This window comes from Calidris pugnax, unplaced genomic scaffold (genome assembly GCF_001431845.1).
Source record: "Calidris pugnax isolate Ruff unplaced genomic scaffold, ASM143184v1 scaffold24, whole genome shotgun sequence".
In the NCBI taxonomy this organism is placed as follows: domain Eukaryota; kingdom Metazoa; phylum Chordata; class Aves; order Charadriiformes; family Scolopacidae; genus Calidris; species Calidris pugnax.
The window spans coordinates 24,499,182-24,518,773 of NW_015090922.1; the positions used below are offsets into that span (position 1 = coordinate 24,499,182).

General features: G+C 37.5%; 1 protein-coding gene across 1 annotated transcript in view; it reads left to right on the forward strand.

The window, feature by feature from the left end:
• Nucleotides 1-18,656, forward strand: part of ERO1B (endoplasmic reticulum oxidoreductase beta) — a 30,924-nt gene extending 12,268 nt beyond the window's left edge. The window contains exons 5-16 of the mRNA XM_014950992.1: nucleotides 2,306-2,388; nucleotides 4,313-4,386; nucleotides 6,973-7,093; nucleotides 7,184-7,230; nucleotides 8,348-8,359; nucleotides 9,200-9,226; nucleotides 10,318-10,410; nucleotides 10,569-10,815; nucleotides 11,477-11,546; nucleotides 12,488-12,574; nucleotides 13,814-13,947; nucleotides 14,968-18,656. Of these exons, the coding sequence (XP_014806478.1) occupies nucleotides 2,306-2,388; nucleotides 4,313-4,386; nucleotides 6,973-7,093; nucleotides 7,184-7,230; nucleotides 8,348-8,359; nucleotides 9,200-9,226; nucleotides 10,318-10,410; nucleotides 10,569-10,815; nucleotides 11,477-11,546; nucleotides 12,488-12,574; nucleotides 13,814-13,947; nucleotides 14,968-15,028 (1,056 nt within the window). The 3' untranslated portion in view covers nucleotides 15,029-18,656. The remainder of the gene's footprint in view (nucleotides 1-2,305; nucleotides 2,389-4,312; nucleotides 4,387-6,972; nucleotides 7,094-7,183; nucleotides 7,231-8,347; nucleotides 8,360-9,199; nucleotides 9,227-10,317; nucleotides 10,411-10,568; nucleotides 10,816-11,476; nucleotides 11,547-12,487; nucleotides 12,575-13,813; nucleotides 13,948-14,967) is intronic.
• The last annotated feature ends 936 nt before the right edge of the window (nucleotides 18,657-19,592 follow it).

The following is a 19,592-nucleotide window of genomic DNA, read 5'->3' on the forward strand; positions in this document are numbered from 1 at the left end:
TTCCCTGGACTTCAGCAAAGTGTTTGATGCTGTTTCCCAAAGCCTTCTCCTGAACAAATTGGCAAGATAAAGATTGGATGGATGGTCTGCAACATGGGTAGGAAACTGGCTAACAGGTAGCACTCAGAAGGTGCTAATCTATGGTTTTTGCTCAGACTGGAAGCCTGTCACATATGGGGTCCCTGAAGGATTAATACAGAGCCCCGTGCTGTTCAACATGTTCATAAATGATCTTGATGATGGGATTGAAAGCACCCTCACCAAGTTTGCTGATGACACCAAATTGGCTGATGAGGTGGACATGTCAGATGGGAGAGCCATCTTAGAGAAAAACTTGAACAGGCTAGAAGAGCTGGCTAGCCAGAACAGTATGAAGTTTAACAAAGATGAATGCTATGTCCTGTACCTGGGACAACATAACTAGAGAGCCCAGTACAGGCTAGGATCTGTGTGGCTGGGGAACAGCGTGGCTGAAAGGGACTTGGGGGTCCTGGTGGATATCAGACTGAATGAGTCAGCAGTGTACTACTGCAGCAACAAAGTCACATTTGGTCCTGGGCTGCATCTCTAGGGGCATTACTAGCAGAGATAGGCATGGGATAATCCCATACTTGTCAAGCTGCACTTGGAGTACTGCGTCTGGTTCTCGTCCCCACAATGCAAAAAAGATGTGGACAGACTAGAGGGAGTCCAAAGTGGGGCCATGAAGATGATCAAAGGGCTAGACAACCTGCCCTGTGAGGGAAGACTGAGGGAGTTAGGTCTTTTCTTTCTGGATACCCCATCACAGTGTTCCACTACTTAAAGGGCAGCTGCAAAGAGAGCAGAGACTCTCTCTTCAAGAAATCACATGGAGAAGACATGGGGCAATGGGTAAAAGTTGTACCAAAAGAGGCTTCATCTTGATATAAGAAATATTTTACAATACAATCAATCAGATCTGGAATAATCTCCACAAGGATGTGGTAGAGTCCCCATCACTGGGGGTTTTCAAGATGTGACTGGACAGGGTGCTAGTTAATCTCACCGAGGCTCCCTTTCCCACAAAAGATTGGACCAGATGATCTTTCCAGGTCTCTTACAACCTGGGCTGTTCTGTGATTCTGGGATGCGCATGCACTGCGGATAAGAAACCATGCAACTTTCCTAAATTCATGCAGGAAATAACAGGAGTTTTGCATCTTGACCACAAGTCTGTCCTCAGAAATGAACTAGTCTCTTCCTTTTAAAATGTATCAAATTATTACTGTTGTTTGCAATTTTTAAAGGGTTGACAAAAGCCTTTAGCTTATGTTTTTATTTTGAGCTGATCTTAGATATTAATCCTTCATGTCAGTATGTATGTGGCCTGGAATGAAGGGAAGCAACCAGTTTAGCTTTATAAAAGCTATCAGTTGCTTAATGTTAAATCATTTTCTGTATTTCTTAAGGACTGTGATAAGGTAGAAGTCTGTGTAAACCTAAGGCTCAGTCTGCAAAAGAAAAGACACACATACACACAAAAAACCCAACCAAAACAGAGGAAATTGGGTTTGTTTATCTTTTAAGTGAGCACTGATGCTATCTATTATGTTCCAAAACCATTAGAAGGATTTTTTGAGGTTTAAGCTTACTGACTTAACAAATTCCCTGCTGACATAACCGTATCATTGAAGAATAGTGCAATTTAATCTTTAATTCTTCAACTGTTTTCCTTAGAAGTATTCTAATAGTAGGAGTCTACTTTAGTGGATTACTTTTTTTAAAAATACTGTAGAATCAGAATTCAGCTCAAATACTTCAATTCAGGCTTTAAAATAATAAAAATTTGAGGTCAGCTTGAAAAGCCTGACTTCCAGATCTGTGTGTGTCTGAAGTGTGCTAATGAATAGGATTAAATGAAATGTGAGGGGAAAATGGCAAAAACTGATATGTTTTCTTACTGAAGTGACCAAGAAACTTGGGCTGTAATTATGCTTGAGAAATACAAGGTATCTTTATAGCTGTGACACTGCTTGTCTTCAAGTGTTCTTTTACAATAATGCATCTAGCTATCTGAAACACTTTGGAACTCCATTTAATTAAAAAAAAAAAGGGCAAAACAAAACAATTTTTGATATTTTTAGCTGAACTTTTTGTGGTAGTTAAATCCACAGAGTGAAATTAACCTGATGAAATTAAGTGAAGAACAATGGAAATAAGTGGTCCTCAGGATTTTCCCTGATACTAGCCAATTTCTGCTAAACCTAGGACTACCTTTCATGGCACCTGTTCTCAGAGGATTTCATGTAATCAATTTGCATATTAAATATGAACTTTATTACAGTATTCAAAAGCGGCAAATAATTCCAAAGAATTGGAAGACTGTGAGCAAGCTAACAAACTGGGAGCAATTAACAGTACCTTAAGGTATGTTGTGATTTACAACAGTACAAAAATAGTAACAAAGGAGCGTTCCATTTTGTCTGTCTTGTTTTTGCAATGTGCTGGTTTTTGTTCTCCATTCTTTCCATAGCCCATTAGAAAGTAAATGTGAAATGATACAAGAACATGTGAAGGTAAAGGTGTTAAATGATATTATTTTTGGTCTAAAAAAGTACACTTTGATATGATTTGAAAGAGGTACTTTACAGCATCAAGAGTTGGAGGAAACTTGCAAACAAACCTGCCTTTTTCTGCTTTTTACCAGTATCAGTCTTTGTTTTCGATTACTGTGCTGGATTAAGGGATTCTGTCCTGCTCTGTCCCTCTGTTACACTGATTTGCCTGTTTGTGATCATTCAGTGAACCAGATCAGGGAGCTTATGAGTTACTTCTATTGCTGGCAAAGTTATTTTTAGCTTGGATCAATTCCCTGATCTTGCTTATTGCATGGCACAGTCAAGGTTGCTTGGGAGGAATTCTGCAGGATGTTGTTGACCCCAAGTAGGAAAGTATGTGGGACACCACTTAAAAAAAGCTTGCATTCTACCAGATTCCTCTCCTCTAAAAAGCAGAAATAGAAAAATCAATTCTTTACTTTTGATGGAGAGGTCTTAGCCATAGGTTTCAGCAGTTCTAGCTGATGGAGATGTTGAAACTCTTTCCTGTTGTCTGACAGAATGAGACTGTCTGGTGTGTGGTGTTTTAAACCCAACTGGGTAGAGCCCTCATCTAAGGCTTTTTAGGGAAAATAAGAAGCTATGAACTCTCTTTTATTCCTATAGGGAAAAAAAAATATATATATATATATTGAGTACATATATGGAGAGCTAAAGAGAATGCCTTTTGTGAGACTAGCATAGATGATTAAATTTGGGAGAGGGCAGGTAACGGATCCTGCAAGTGGCAGGAAAAGTTTGTGCTTTGTAGGCAGCGCTCTGCTCTACCTAGCAGTGCATCAGCCCCATGGTTTTGGGTTATTTTCCATTATCAGCTGTAGTTCTTATTATCAAGTTTTGCCTGCTAGTAGTTAATGGAGAAGTTCCTTGTCTAAGGCCAAATAAAAAATCTCCTATAGTGATTTGGCAGAAGATTAGAAACATCTAGTTATAAAATTGCCTCTGTTTGTAGAATTGCGCTAGTACTAATTTGATCAAACACAATAGGCTTCCTTTGTTATTTCAAGGTGCTTTGCTGTACCCTGGAGCAGAGTTCCCAGTCTTAACTGTGCTTATGTTTTGCTGTCAGTACTGTGGCAGCAGTAGTTCTGTGCTGCACATATGCATGGAAGAAAGCGTTCAGCTTTTGACACTGTTTCATAGTGTGGGAGCTTCAAAGTACTTGTCTCTCTGGTACATACACCTTTGAAAATGCTAGGGGGAGTGGAATACCATCATTATTTAAAAGCCTTAAGACAAGTCATGCTCATGGAGTCATTTAGCTTGGAAGGGGCATTTAGACGTCCAATTTCCCAGTAAAAAGCAAGGCTAACTATTGTAGATCTTGTTGAAATACAATAATTCCTTCCACCTCTGCAAGTGACAGTTCCTAAAATAGTACTTTGAAGAGTGTTTAAAGATGTATGCTTTGAAAGTATTTTACCAAGCTTCTTCTGAAGAAAGAGAAGTCACTGCCAGTGCACAGTTTGTTGAAATAATGATGGTGAAATCTTTCTTGCTGTCTGATGCTAAAATGACTCTTTAAAGCATTGCAGTTACTTTTTAAAGTATTGCCTGCTTGGATCTCTGTGCTGCTAGCAAGTGGTAACTCCATATATTCTTGAGTGTCAGATACAGTAATTCAGAATTCAGTTCCAAGCTAACTACTATATGTGGATTGTGTTTCTTTTGGTAGCTCTTATTGATGTTGTTTATTTAAAAGTTTAAAATCAAATGTATTTTCTTCCCCTCAGTAACCAAAGTAAGGAGGCTTTCATTGACTGGGCAAGATACGATGATTCACAGGATCATTTTTGTGAACTTGATGGTAAAATGTTTAAGCTTTTTCAGAGTGTTTGTTTTATTTGCTGTCTCTTAAAAGCACAGAAGATTATATTCTCCCTGCAAATAACTATTTTTTAAAAGTTTTAATTTTGTGCTAAACAGATGGGATGGTTCATGTAATCTTACATGCAAAGACTGCATATTTTTCAAGGAGCATTCGATCGTCTACACAGTGCACATTCACTGTGACCCCCTGTTAGTATATGGGACAGGAGAGTTATGGAAATAAAGGAAGAGGTAAATGGGAGAAGTTTAGTATATTTTTTCTTTAAAGAGCTGCTGCTCACAAAAGAGTTGCACCTAGCACAAATATTAGACAAATTACCTGCACCTGATTCACTTTCTTACTACTATATTATTTTTGTTGCTATTCTACTGTCTATGCTTGGACTGAGTTTATCCCTCTCCCAGCCTTGCTATGTTTCAAAATTATCTGTGCGCTAAATTCACCTTTATTTGTAACAACTTTCTTATTGCTAAATTAGGATACTAGATTGTGTCTTCCCTCTGCTTCACAGATGTGAGTCCTTTTACTTGCTTGTAACATTCAAAGCTCAAAGGAATGTTTTTCAGATAACCATGAGAATTGCCAGGTTTAGGAATCACTACTAAAAGCCTTCTTAATAAATACCTTAGAAAGTGTTCTATGCTAGGAAGATTTAAAGCATAATGCAAGATGTTTTAATCTATCTTTAGGCTAATGTTTGGTGTCACCTGAGAAGTAGCAGCTGTAGTGGATGGTGGATATATCAACTGCAGTTCTCTTTCAGCACTTCTGCTGTGTCTTCTGTGTGAAAATTTTTTGTATAAGCTGTGTCTGTGATAAATACTCAAAGAGCATAACTGTAGATGTGGACTGTTATATGCAGGAAGCTGCTGTTGTCTCTACTATCTTCAAGCTGCCTACTTAAAAGGACTCAATTAGCAAAGGTATAGTTTAGGAGCATCTCTTCTAGAATTAATACCAATTTAAGTAGTTCCTGATTCTACCTTCATCTCTCCTTACATCATGCCCTAGTGAAGGAGGATGTACTGCTCCCAGCCATGTTCTTCCAGTGCTTTTTTTTGTTGTTGTTGTTGTTCTGATGTGCATCTTTCTGCATGGTAAGCTGATTCAGCTTCCTTGAACAGCAGGAAAGTAAGTTGACATCTCTCTCCCGTCTCCTAGATTGTTGTGATGGGACTGGCCTGTCAGGTGAGTTTGTGAGGGGAGCAGGGAGAGGCGAGAGAGAATAACTCTGCTTAGGGGAGGTAGAAACTTGTTCTCTTCCTTTCCATCCTTCCTGGTGGTGAGAGAGCTCTTAATTCACTCAACTGTAGCACAAAGCCATATCATCAGCTTTTACTTTTCGCTAGGTGTTTATTGGGCTTAATGATAAACTAGATAAGGGAATTGATCTAGCTGAAAAAAACTACATAACCCAGGTCAGCTTTCTGTACTTCTGTTGCACTGCCCCATAGCCTCAGTTGTATATGGGTAACGAGAAGAAAAAGTGGAGACCTGAAGTGACCAGGAAGTGTAGGAACTGCTCAGGTTAGCCATGCCATCAAAGAAATAAAGCTGTAATTTGACTTTGTCCCATCTGGTACTCACTGTGTTGCGTGTCTTGTGTCTGTCTCTTTGTTTTTGCTACTACTGCTGAAGCGATGCTTAACTGCTCATGCAGAATCATCTCTTCTTTTTAGAGCAGTTTTCACGCTCTGTTTCTGTGGCTTTTTTCGGCATCTGAGGAAACAGTCAGTGTCACTGCTTGGCCTTTTCCTATGAATAAGCCTCTGGACTACTGTATTGTATGTGGGTTTTCTTAAGCAAGAGTTGCTTTTAACCTAGAAGTTCTCAAAGAAGAGGGAATTCTTCCTGCTTTTTACTGGTTGTAGCTCAAAACTTAAGTTTCTATTCATACAGAGTTTTCAAGCAGAGAGAGTACTGGTTCACAATTTTCTTTGTGTATATTGCCTGAATCGGTAGTGAACTTCAGAGATTAGGGTATAACTTGTTGAAATGCTGCTTAAGTAACATGTTTCTTGCCATAACGAACAGAGCTTTCTGAAATATGCTGACAGTTTGTTCAATTAAGCAATGTGATCCAGGCTTTCTACCAGTATACAGGGATATCTGGGGAAAAAAGGGATTTAGCTAATAAATACAGAATATGTATCAACTACAAGGTACACTTCTTTGACTTTGTCTTTATTAGAAGCTCCCATAGCAGTATACCCATTTCAAACAAGCAACACCCCCAACCAATTTTGAATTTGAAACCATTTAAAATAAAACACTGTTTATACCTTAGCATAGGGTGAAAGAACACATTGCATGACAAGTATTTATATAGAGGTGAAGCCACGTAGAGTGTGTTCAGAGACTGTAGAAATTATGGCTGTACAAGAGAGTGAGCTTTCTATTTAGTGTGTATATAGCTATATTTTTATGCACAAGACATCTATAATCCACCAGGAAGACAGAATAGTATTATATAAGACACATTTAATTCTATGTGACTTTTTTTTAAATTGAATCTTTTTAAAATGACCAATTAGAATATGTAACAAAAGGTCTCCTATTTAGATGAGAGATCTCCAGATGCACAGTACGTGGATTTGCTGCTGAATCCGGAACGTTACACTGGATACAAGGGTCCTTCTGCTTGGAGAGTGTGGAACAGCATCTACGAAGAAAACTGTTTCAAGTAATTGGGAGGGCGAGGAAGCCTATTTCTTATACCTGTGCTTCAGTTTAGCTTAAAACTGATTTTTGTGTTTTCTAACTTATTTTCTAGGCCTCGATCTGTCTATCGTCCTTTAAATCCGCTGGCGCCTAGTAGGGGTGGGTCTTGCCTGTTTTATTTTCTAATGCCATTCTTTTAACATAGTGACTGTTGCAGTACAAGTGATACAAATAGTGATCTGCAGTCTGTAGGTTTGTTTCTGCTTTGTTAGTTTCCTGTGTAGAAGAAGCTGTCCATTTCCAATAATTAGTTTGTGATACTTGATTACATACATGCTTAATCTTATGCATCTGAATAGGCTTATTAATGTCAGAGGAGCTAACATAGAAAGTAAAGTATATCTCAGACTGTTTAGTGTTACAGTAATTTTCTGGTGTGGATGGGAAGAAATTAAAGTTCAACAAAATTCCAGCACTCTTGTATTCTTCCCTTGTCTTTTTTTTTTTCCCTAGAGTGTTTAATTTAATCACTTTAGCTCACAGTCATCCTAGTGTAATGTAGCTGTACATTTTCCATCCATAATATTTAGTGTATTACAGATGTACAAATAATGGCATTATTTGAAGAAAGAGCGGATAGTTAGGAAGTCTGTTATCTGCAAGAATGTTTAGAAAGAAAGTATGTCAACGACTTGGGTTTTGAGTTTTCAAATTTAAACAAAACTGTAACCTGATGTTCCAAAGGAATTGGCTTTTCCCTGTCAGTGTGTCTCATTTCCCTTAAAAAGTAACAATTCACCAATAGATTAAGTTACAAAACACACCACATATTAGAAAATCAAGATAGCTTTTCATAATTATAAATATTGAGATAATGCTACTTCTATACACAAATAAAAAGAACTGTAAGAGAAGTTTAACTCAGGGAACAGAATTTCAGAAGGGAGCACTGGTCAGATTGTTAAATGATGTGAACTGAAGAAGATGACTTCCTAACCATCTTTCTGAAGTTAAAATGTAGTTTTCAATAACATGTGAATCAACTGCTACTAAGGTTTCAAGTTCTTAGTGACTTTCATTATTATAATGTGTTTAGTCTTAAGTGGTCTTGAGGAGAAGGAAGAGGATGGAAAGTAGCCTTTTTTTGTTGTAGATTACAGTAAGGGTTTTTGCACTTTTTCAGTGTTTGTAGTAAAGCTTGTGTTTCATTACTGCTTTGCTGTGGAAATTGATCTTTTTAATGCTTATGAAATTTTCTTGCTTCCCCCCCCTTCAGGAGGAGATGATGGTAAGTCATCTTATTTTTGCTTGACCTGCAAAAATTAAGTAAGCATTAAAGTTTGGGATATCTGATTTATGCACTTTATTGTTATTGCATCAGAGGGCAGAAAAGTAATGTTTTTATGCAGATGATTGATCAGAATATGTTTTTATTGGGCTAACTCTTCATTTTGAGTAGGGGGAAGGAGTGGATAAGAGCAAAACACAGTTCTGTAGTTGGTTCTTATCCTTGTAACAGAATATGTGTTGTGATAATGTTATTGATGAGATAACTGGAGATGTATGAATTTAAAGATTCTTCGGTCTCCTCCAGAGCTCCATTGATACTGATGTCAGATCCCTTCAGAGAAGAGGGACAGGGATTTTTTTGTGTACCTTCTTGAATGTCCTTGATTTTTGGGAAGGTGGGGAGAGCATGGGACAAAAAAGCATTTGCTCTGTCTATAGTGAGACAGACTTAAGATTTTTTTTTTTCAGTCACCTGAAAGCTCTCAGACAAAAAATCTAAGCTTACAGGAAACCTTCAGACAGTTAGCAGTCAAGGTAAAGGCTATCAGATGTAATTTTCACTGCTAGTGCACATAATCAGGCTTGTGCTTTGAAACACTTCTGAATGCCCTGACTGGTAGCTTAGTCATGCTCATTCTTGTATTTCTCCTATTCTGACCCCAGCAGATTTAAACTAACCTCAAAGTTCAACCACTTCAGTGCCCGTTCTTACTTTAATAGCTAAAATATTTAGCTTTATTTCCAGATGGCAGATAACATTAGTCTGCATAGCAATATAAGGATACTGTAATGTTGAAAACGAATACTCTTCGATTAACTATATACTTTGTATTCACAGGAGAATCTTTCTACACCTGGCTAGAAGGTAAAGCCTCTTGGATGGGTTAATATAATGTTAAATTCACTAGAAGAAATGCTGTAGTTTGTTTGGGGTTTTTTTCGCTCCCCAAATATTTTGAATAGTGTAGTTGTGTAGAGCTTCTGGGTGTCATTTGAGGAATTTTATTTTTTTTTCTTGGTGGTCTTTAGAAATCTCATTCACTTATATAATCTACTCCTTAAACCCTTCACTGTTTCATCTTTCATAATGGGGGAGTTCACATCAGTAATAGTTACTTGGAATTTTCTGCTCATTTTAGGCACGTAAGCAGGCATGTGATTATTAGTAACATTGCTAAGGTTTTTATGTGAAAACACCTTTCAAAACCATTAAAGTTTCTTATGGTGCTGTTCCCAGTATGTAAATGAACGTAAGTATGTGTCTTCAGAAGGCAAAGCAACTTGCTTTTTATTCATATTTAAATGGTATTATTATTACAATGGTAGCAATCAAAATTGCATTTTCTGGCCACCCAGTGCCATTACATTTCTGCTTAGGCTTGTAAAAGTTTGTATCCATCAAAGTCATATTTTTCAAGGTTTTGCTCTATGCATTTGTATCTTCAGTGAATTTACATTAATGCTGGGAAGAAATATTTTTGCTGTATTCCAATGCCATAAGGTTTTCTATGGGCTTTTTATATGCCTTTCTGTTAGGTCACTAATTCAGTGGTACCTTTAATTCTAATTAGGGTGGGTCACAGTATAGTTTTGGTTTCTAGACTGTTAAAATTCAAGACTATTATAAATTAATTGCTCAAACAACATAAGCATCTTATTTGTGTGTGGCAATTTCTGTACTAATTGACCAGATGCTTATTTGACTGTATTTATTAGAACACTAAATTACCAAGTAAAAAATGTGAAACTTCATTCTTAGTAATTCTATATAAAAAATAAGAGGTAAACTTTTCCTGTGATGGATAGAAGGGCTTATTAAGAATGCTGAAGTACTGTAATTATAACTCTTGAAAGTTAAACAATGCAGAATTGCATTACTGAAATATCAAAGTATATTCATTTAAAGACTTTATTTCCAATATTTAGTTTGGTGTTTTTGTCTTCTGTTCTGCACAGGTCTTTGCCTTGAGAAAAGAGTGTTTTATAAACTCATTTCTGGACTTCATGCTAGCATCAACTTGCATCTGTGCGCAAATTATCTTCTTGAAGGTAATTTGAGTCTAGGTAAAATTGCTGAATGGAACTTACAATATCTGTAACATGTATTTGTTTTGGTTTTTTCTAAAAATTTTTGAAGTATACTTAGTTGCATTATTTTCCTAATATGCATGTTTTATTCTCTCTGCCATTTTTTTGTCCCTGTGTAGAAACGTGGGGGAAGCCTCGCTGGGGACCGAATGTGAAAGAGTTCACTCAGCGCTTTGATCCTATTGAAACCAAAGGAGAAGGACCAAGGAGGCTCAAAAATCTGTATTTCTTATACTTGATAGAGCTGCGTGCTTTGTCAAAGGTTGCACCATACTTCGAGCGTTCAGTTGTTGACCTTTACACTGGAAATGGCCACGAGGATGCTGAATCTAAAGCTCTTTTACTAGATATCTTCAGGGATACAAAGTAAGACTTAAGACTTCTTCTTTTATCAATAGTTTGGAATTCTCTGTTATGTTCACAAGTGAGAGTAGATGACTTCTTGATAGGGTAGGACAAGGAGGAGAGTGGAATGAAGAAATTAAAGTAATGGGATAGAACAAGAGGAATTCGTCCATTTGATGGAAGAGATTAATATTTCTGAGATTTGAATATACCAATCTTAAAAAAAACAACCAAAAACAAACAAACCCCAATCAAACAAGCAAAATAAAACAAAAACCCACACAACACCCTGGGCTATTCCTTGTTTGTTGCTTTTTCTGATTCTTCAGCATAATATGCATGTGATTTATTATGAAAAGGGGAATAGTACATGTAGTCTTTTCATGATCCAGTGAGTAATCTAGCTTTTATCAAAGACTTAAGCTCTGGGGTTTTAGCCATGCTTTCTTCCTTCTCTTTGCTCTGGAAGGTTCTTTAATTCAGTTCCTTTGCTCACCTTCTTGCTAATTTTTGAGATTGGTAATGTGCTGTGTGAGCATTCAGTAATTTTTTAAGAGCTAATCTGCAAAGACTAGGAACTCTGAAAAGTATTTTACACTAATGACATCAGCTGCTCGCCAAGCTTGATGATACACTGTAGTTTATGCCAGTGTTTGGTTTTTTTGTGTTTTGTCTTTATTAGGTCCTTCCATATGCACTTTGACGAAAAGTCCATGTTCGCTGGAGATAAAAAAGGAGCCAAGTCATTAAAGGTAAAGCTGGTTTTCTGAATGACGTCCAAAATACCCATTTTAGAATTAAGTAGTATTATTTTAGAAAGCTTCTCTACCTACCAGAAGCATACTGTTAAGGGTAGGAAAGGCAGGGGTAAAAACTTACGGAATTGTATCCAGGGCCTCTTACTCCACTTCGTAATAAATGAATGCAAGGTGGTGTCCTAAACATGGGAACCTCATGTGAATGCTGTTACTGCATTTAGTAACTTCCAGTGATAACATGCTGATGTTCAGATTGGTATGCACTACAATTCCACAGTTGAAGCGTGGCTCAGTAATAAAGGTCTGTTTTAATACTTATTAAAAGTGTTAATAATTTCAGCAGTAGTATGGAATTTCTTCAGCATTAGAAAAAGCGGTATTAGAAGGGTACTAGTAGTTTAGTAGCTCAGTGTGTTTCTGATCTTAAATATTTAACTGAGATAATTTTAATTAGTTCTGTGCTGTGCTTGCTTCCACTTTGAATGAAGCTACAAAGCAACAATCTACCCATAGCTTTGGACAGGAAATGACCTTTGTGAATTGTAACTTGCCTGTTTGTCAAAAAGATAGTTGATTCGAAAGGGATTTGAATAATGGTAGAAAAATTGGGCAGGGACACAGATGCAGTACTTATAGCTCAGAAAATTTTGAGAAAGTTCCTAGAAACTCAGTGTACAGAATTCATGCCTTACTCTGCATCTCCTGTATTCTTGGGGTTTCTTTTCAAGGAATGAATTATTAACAGTGTCTTGGAAACAAAATTCTGGGTTTATGTGGACCTTTATGGCCTGACCACATATGGTAATGATTTGTTCAGTTTTGGTAACAGAGAATTGGTATTTTAGTGGTACTTTGTTAGTTAACCTTTTGATTTGTAAAGCTAATAGACCTTTTAAGTTAATGTTATTTTTTTTTACTTTGTTTTTAACTGATAGGAAGAATTCAGATTGCATTTCAAGAACATATCCCGCATAATGGATTGTGTTGGATGTGACAAATGCAGGCTGTGGGGCAAACTGCAGGTACAGTTTACACTGTGTGTGTGTGTGTGTGTGTGTCAAGGGGGAGAGGTTAGAAGACAAGCATCTGCTTCAGTTTGGCAGGTTGCCTCTTCAGCATTCAGACTTTCTGTACATGGTTGGTCTGTGCTATCCTTATCTATATATTAAAAATGAACATACTTTTACTTCACTGTTCAACCAATTTGTTTTCTAACATTTATTTTGTTTAGTCTACAGCTGTTTAATTTACTAAAAGGTATATTTTGTAGCCTCTGGAAAAACTGTATTTAGAGCAGATGCTTCATGGCAAAGTCTTATTGGCAGTCAGTGTCTTATCGGTATTAATTGATCAGATGAGCCTTATAGAAAGATCTGTGGGAAACCTTCTAGGAAACACAGCACTTGCTTAATTGTTAGAAAATTCAGTGTGAGATTTAACTCCACAAATAGAGGCATAAAAAAAAAGGAAGTAATTCAGATTTTCACAATTTATGCAGAAGGCAGCAAATGAATGCAAAGGTGTACAGTAAAGCTGGAAGTTGAAAAGCAGAATTTCAGTTTGTGGACATGTGTTATTTTTTTAATTGAGAACAAGTTCTTAAAACTCAAGACTAATGTCAAGTCCAGATTGGGAGTAGTTGTTACTTTGGGGTGCCTACTGTTACTATACTGTTGTATTACATTAAGCTTATGAGAGTTCAGTTTTCAAAGACATTTATAACATCAAAAATCTGGTGGTCTCTGCTGAATTTGCAGAGTTCTGCCTGCCATGTCCTAGTTAATGCTTCTCATCTATTACTGTTTTTTCCTTCTTACACAAAATGAAATAGGGCCAGATTTCCTGACCTAGAAAATTCTCTCGCAGCCAGCCTCAACTACTTTTTGTCAAAATCCAGTGTGGTTGTTTCTACAGCCCGATGAAAAAGGGAAATAAGAAAAGCTTCTTCTGTTCTATTTCTGTATAGAAAATGGGGGTTGAAACGGAATTTGTGATGTCTGCTACTGGGGCTGGAGTTGGAAAAAGCAGAAGTGTTGTCATACCTCATAATAAACCTAGTTTTACATGGAAGGGGGCGGGAGAAAGGAAGGGGAGATCTGACCCAACAGCTCCTGCAGGAGCGGGGCATCTGTGAGGTGAGGGGCAGGAGCCAGCTGAAAGGGTTGTAACAGGCATTTTCATATGTATCTGCTGTGGCTGAGAAGAGATGGGAAGTGAAGGAGGGATTTTACTGATGTTAAAACATTGGACTTTTCTTCTAGACTCAAGGCTTAGGAACAGCTCTGAAGATCTTGTTTTCTGAGAAAGAAATACAGAGCCTTCCTGAAAATAGCCCATCAAAAGGTTTTCAACTCACACGCCAAGAAATAGTTGCTCTTGTAAATGCTTTTGGAAGGTAAGTTGTCATCATTTTTATAGTAGAAAAACAGTAAAACTGCAGTGTCAACACACAATCCCATCTTTCCACAGACCTTGAATGTGTAGCTGTAGCTTTTAAAGGCTGTATTATTATTAGTGATATTGATAAAATTAATGCCATCAGAGTGTGTGTAGTGCTGATTGCTAGCCTTGGTTGGTAGGGGAGGACTCTGTAGAGTAGGGGAGATGGTTGGACTCGATGATCCCAAGGGTCTCTTCCAACCTAGACGATTCTATGATTCTATGATCCAATTCATCTCTTTATCTCAGATCTCATAAATTCCATCTTGTGAAAGCTGGATTTAAGTCTCAAACAGTCTTAAGCATTAGACTTTGGGTACGTCTCCTCAGTTTTGGGCACTGAATAAAGCTGTTATACTTTTTATTATTATTATTATTATTTCTTTTTTAAATGTGTGTACATCAAAAGTAGTGAAACGGAAGAAAAATACTTGCAGATTTTTTAACACTGTCATTTAGCCCTTAGGCTTTTGTACTTTTCTATTTGATGGGGTTTTTTTGTATGAAAACTTTAATTTTGTTTAGTTTTTTGAAAAGAGCAAAAATTTACCCCATTCAAATGATGAAAGAAAACATTTCAATGACTTTAAAAGATGTGTAGAACTTGCTTTGTTCATCATGCTAGTTCTTCTGATCTTGAACATAACAGTCTGGTCCTGTCTGAAAGAATCTAATTAACGTTTATTCCCTCTGGTTAGAGATTTTTACAGATGTTTAAAGAAGCCAGGAAAATTTAAAATTTATCTAAACTTTAATCCCTGTAGTATAGTATGTAAATATAATGGAGAGTCAGACAGTAGATCTTTTGAGGGTAAGTAGTGTCCTAGTTAATCTTTGGAACTGAATTGTGTTCAAAAAAAAATAACAAAACAAAAACAACCAACAAAACAAACAAAAAGGCCCCCCATGGAAGATGATGATTTGCACTTCTCTTTTGCAGTTGACTTACTAACACGAGGGGTTTTTTGTTTTACAGGCTTTCCACAAGTATAAGAGAGTTGCAGAATTTTAAAGTTTTATTACAACAAACCAGGTAATGAAGGCCTTTGCACAACCCCATTAGTGAAGACCATTTACATGACTGCATTGAGCAAAAGGAACTGATCCTTACAGGACTCACGTGAACTGATAAAAAGTAAAATCAAATACCAACTTGAATATTTATGTTTAAACTAGGAATGGTTATTAATTAGAAAAGATATTTATGAATGAAATATATAGTTTTTAAATGTGTAAATTATGCTGATTGTTTATTTTTAAGTTCTCTGCTCACAGGTCTGTTGTATTGAAACTACATAAATTTTATTTCCTTGTCTTTTTGAGACGGTTGTTTTATACGAAAACATACGTACCTCCACTCTGACTTGACCTGTCCCGAGAGGTGCTTTGCCTCTTGCCTCTCCCCAGTACTGAGCTTCAGTATATTCTGAGGATTGGGTGTGCTGATTCTGGCAGTCTAAAAGAAAAAAAAAAAAAAAAAAAGGAAATAATGTTCTTGTTGAGTTCTGACTTGTTACTGTAATAATGAAACTTACTTAAAAGTAGGAAATTTACTGAGCAGAAAGTTTTGTTCCATACCAAGCTCCTTTGCATCTTGCTGATATCAACATTTTTTTTTCCTTATGTGCTGCTTTTCAGAAGCTCCTTTTTTGTCTTCAAAATAACTACCTTGTCTCTGATGCAGCACCGTTGGAAGTGGCTTTTCTGCAGCCCTTTGGCTACCGGGTTTTGCCTGGGGGGATGCAGAAGGGCGGGGGGGGTGGTTAGTGGAGTGCTGCTAGCTGAAAAGCCTCTGTCAGTCAAATCAGTATTTCATTTTCTAGGTTGTAATCACAAGTTGAATTTCCAGAAATTGTCTTTTTAGTCTAAAATGTTAAAATAGCACATTTCAGTCTTTGAGCTGTGGAAATAGATTTGCTCTTTCTGGGTTAGTTTTCATGCTATGTTAAAAGGTCAGTGCAAAAAAAATAAGAACTTGTTTTTGTAGTCACTTTTAAAAGATGCTTTTAAAAATTCATAATCATACTGACATTTAATACTGCATACTCTAACTATGCAAAATCCCTAACTGTATCTTCTTTAAAAGGATATTCAGCGTAATAAAACGGGTATGTTAATAATGTAACTTTCATAAAATAAGAAATTATTTGTGTATCATTGTCCACAAATGTCAATGATAACTTACCAGTGTCCAAAACAGAATTCCAAGACATCAGTGCTGATGAGTAGCAACCAAATATTGGTTTAAATTTAAAATGAAGTAATAATTTATTATATTTTTTTAACCAGCATGTTTCAAAGTGAAGTTAGGTGTTACGAATGTAGGAAGTGCTGGTACAGTGTAGATACATCTATTCTTTCTTAAAAAATAAGTCTTCACAAAATAAAGTGCTCTTAAACATTTTTCACCCAACCAGATATTTAATGACCTGTTTATATAATTGATTGTAACCGCGTTGGCTTCCATAATGTGGTCCTTTACAGCTGAGATTTTCTGAAAGCTGGAATGCGCTCTATGTCCTTTGTTTCCAGAGTAGCCTCAAGCTTCTGCCTGACTGGAAATGAGATGGACTATCCTGCTGACACTTGCTACTATAAAAAATACAGTTTTTCAAGAAAGTACACTCTCTTGAGTCAAACTGGGATAAGCTAAATGAAAGGAAAAAAAAACCACCACAGGAAAAAATAAACCAAAAAACCCCCACTCTCACAAAACTTTGATAGTTGTATGAATTGGCAATGAACTGGTATCCAGTCCTAAGTTCCTGTTTAAGCCAGTAGATAATTTAACGTGGAGTTAGAGAAAGCTGATGCCAGTCTGGGGATGTGTTTTTACCCAGCAGCCTCTCTTGCCCGAGAGCACCCATGTCTAAGCAAGTCACCACAGGCTTCCTCCTTCTGGTTAGTGGAGAAGAGCAGGTGACTTCTAGGTGGTTACACCTGGGCTGTTTCAAGCTGTGTATGATCCTAGGATGCAGTGAGTTGCACCCTAGAGTTGATTGTTCTCCAGTAAATTGAGGTGGGAATCTATGTAATTGGCTCAGGTGTGAACACCTGTGTTTGGGAAACGGGTTACACCCTGAGCATCTAACTCTTCTGAGTAACTGTATATATTGAAAGAGTGTGGTTTTCTGTTGGCCATTAATTCCTTGCCTTTTGGATTGACCTGCAAGGGCTAGAACCTGTGGGCTCGCTTGTGTGTTGAATGCTGTATAGCTGGGGTTTGTGTATTATTATATATTATAGTGCCTAAAGCTTTAGGCAGGATTTTTTATTTGAAGAAAAAAATTTTAAAAAATTGTCTTGTCTGTGCTGCCCCAGGAAAGATCTGAGTCTCAGAACTGTTTCTTTCCTTTTTCCCCTTGCTTTATGGGGAGAGTGCATTGCTTCCAACCTCCTCCTGGGGATGCAACTTGCTATTTTTTTGTTTTTTTTCCACCTGTGCCTGGCTAAAATCTACGGACCCTGAAGCAGCATCACATACTGGCATCGTGCCCTTGCTGTGGGACAGGTGAGGGGTTCAGGCACCCGGGTCCTGGACACCCACCCCTTGCAGCCCCCGCTGGCACGGTGCAGGCAAGGTCAGTGCCGGTGGGGAAGGACATCAAGAGATGGGATGGGAAGCTTTTCCCCTTTTCCTTTGTGTCACGGAAACGCAGGAATGCAACTGAGCAGCACTTCTGTGCATGGGGAAGTTCTGTCACCTGTGAAGGTACATCTCGCTTGGTGATGGAGCATGGAAGGCATTTGCTTCCCTGGAATTGTAGAAATAGGAGGTAAAATTTTTCCCGTTACAAATCTAGCTGAAACAATTTTCCTGTCACCATCTTTTTTACTGTATTTGATGTACATTCTGTGACTCTGCTGCCTATGAAGTTTTGCCGCGTGAGTTGGATGACTTAGTTCTTTATATGTCAAACTAAATTTTAGAAATGTACAGATCTGTTTTTATACTAAAGAATTAAGGTTAGTTACACCGTCCATGACCTGTGAACGATTTTAAATCCCGGCTCCCTGTTGGAGATCAGCTTGTCAGCATCGCCTGCCCTTCATTCGAATGAAAGCTCCATTCCTTGTACAAACGACACAATGATTGTAACCCCAGAGGTGGTGAGAAGACAAAGACAAAAACATTTCCTTTTTCCCAAGCCATGAGGAGTTACGGGACACGGTGCAAGGCCTGGGTGCAGCCTGCACGGGCAGGGTGTAGGGCGCTGCTGCTGAACAACTTTCTTCAGTGCCCAAGGAGGAAGGTGCAAATACAGATTTGAAACAGTGTAGAGAGACTTGTGTGAGCTGGAATAACACGTGTTTTCCTCCTGCAGCTGCTGATGTGCACTGTATGTCGTCGTATGTGCGTGAAGTACACTGTGCCACACTTTCTTGAGTTGTGTTTTGATGATTGGGTTGCCTTTATCTGACCTTGCTTTGTGCTTTTCTGGGAAATGACCTGTAATATGTTGTAAATAATCTAGATGCTTATCTTTATGAAGGAGCAATCAGCAATCCATCACTTTACAATTCTTCCATATAGCTAGCCTATTGAAACATAATATTTATTAAAATCAAAATCGATGTTGGAACTGCTTACTGAGATCTAAACACTTCTGAATCTTTGCTATGTTTGAATCTATAAAATGCAAATTAAAGTATTTTCTGCTACAACTTCTTTTTGTGAATGTAATTTTTGGGTTTTCACTTGAATGTTTTTTTACTTTTCATTTCATTTACCTTTCAGCTGCACTTTGTGAAAATTATGTAACTTCAATTATTTACATGTCAGTCACTGAAGCTTATGATGATGAGCAGGGTTTCGTTCTCACTTTAATCCGGTTCAAAAAAAGAACGCAGCCCGTGTGTCTGCCGCTGTTCAGAGCGTGCTGTCGTGTGTGGGCACAGCAGAAACCCCTGGGGCAGAATTACAGGATGTTCCTGTGTGACTACGGCCAAGTGTAGCCACTGTTTAAGTGCAGTTGGTTTAAGAGGTGTAAAGGCTTCTTTTGAAATGAAGTTTGGTCCATTCCATCCCTTTCCCAGACTAGCTTATCAAATCAATTTTGTAAATATTTTTTTCTGGTTGGTTTACTCAGTGGGGCCCTTCATGTGAAATTATTCCCCCTAAAGGGTTTCTGCAGCTTTCTCTTTCATTGCGTATCTGTATTCTTAACAAATTATCTTACTAAAAATTTGATACATGTATTTCATCCTGTTTAGGTGGGTAAGTCCCTGTTACACAGGTGAAGCCAATTGTAGTGATTTAATTTAAATTGAAGGTCTTACCTTTCACATTGTTGTTTCAATCTCCTGTGTTTTGAGAGTATTTAATTCGTTACTATGATTGGTTCTAGTCATCTGCGATTCCACTTTCTGCATGTGAATGTGGCACAGGGATTAAGCTTGTTTTAAGCACAGAATTCTCAGAATTCAGCTTTTGCTGTGCAGCTCTATCTGCTGTGAAGGAAATGTAAGTCCTGCAGATTTGTTTCACGCGAGCTCTTCAGGCAGTTTTGTACAAACACGATTGTAGAATTCCAAAGGGTTTAATAAAATTTCTGTTCTTCTCCTAACCCTCTGACACCTTTTTTTTTTTTTTTTTTTTTT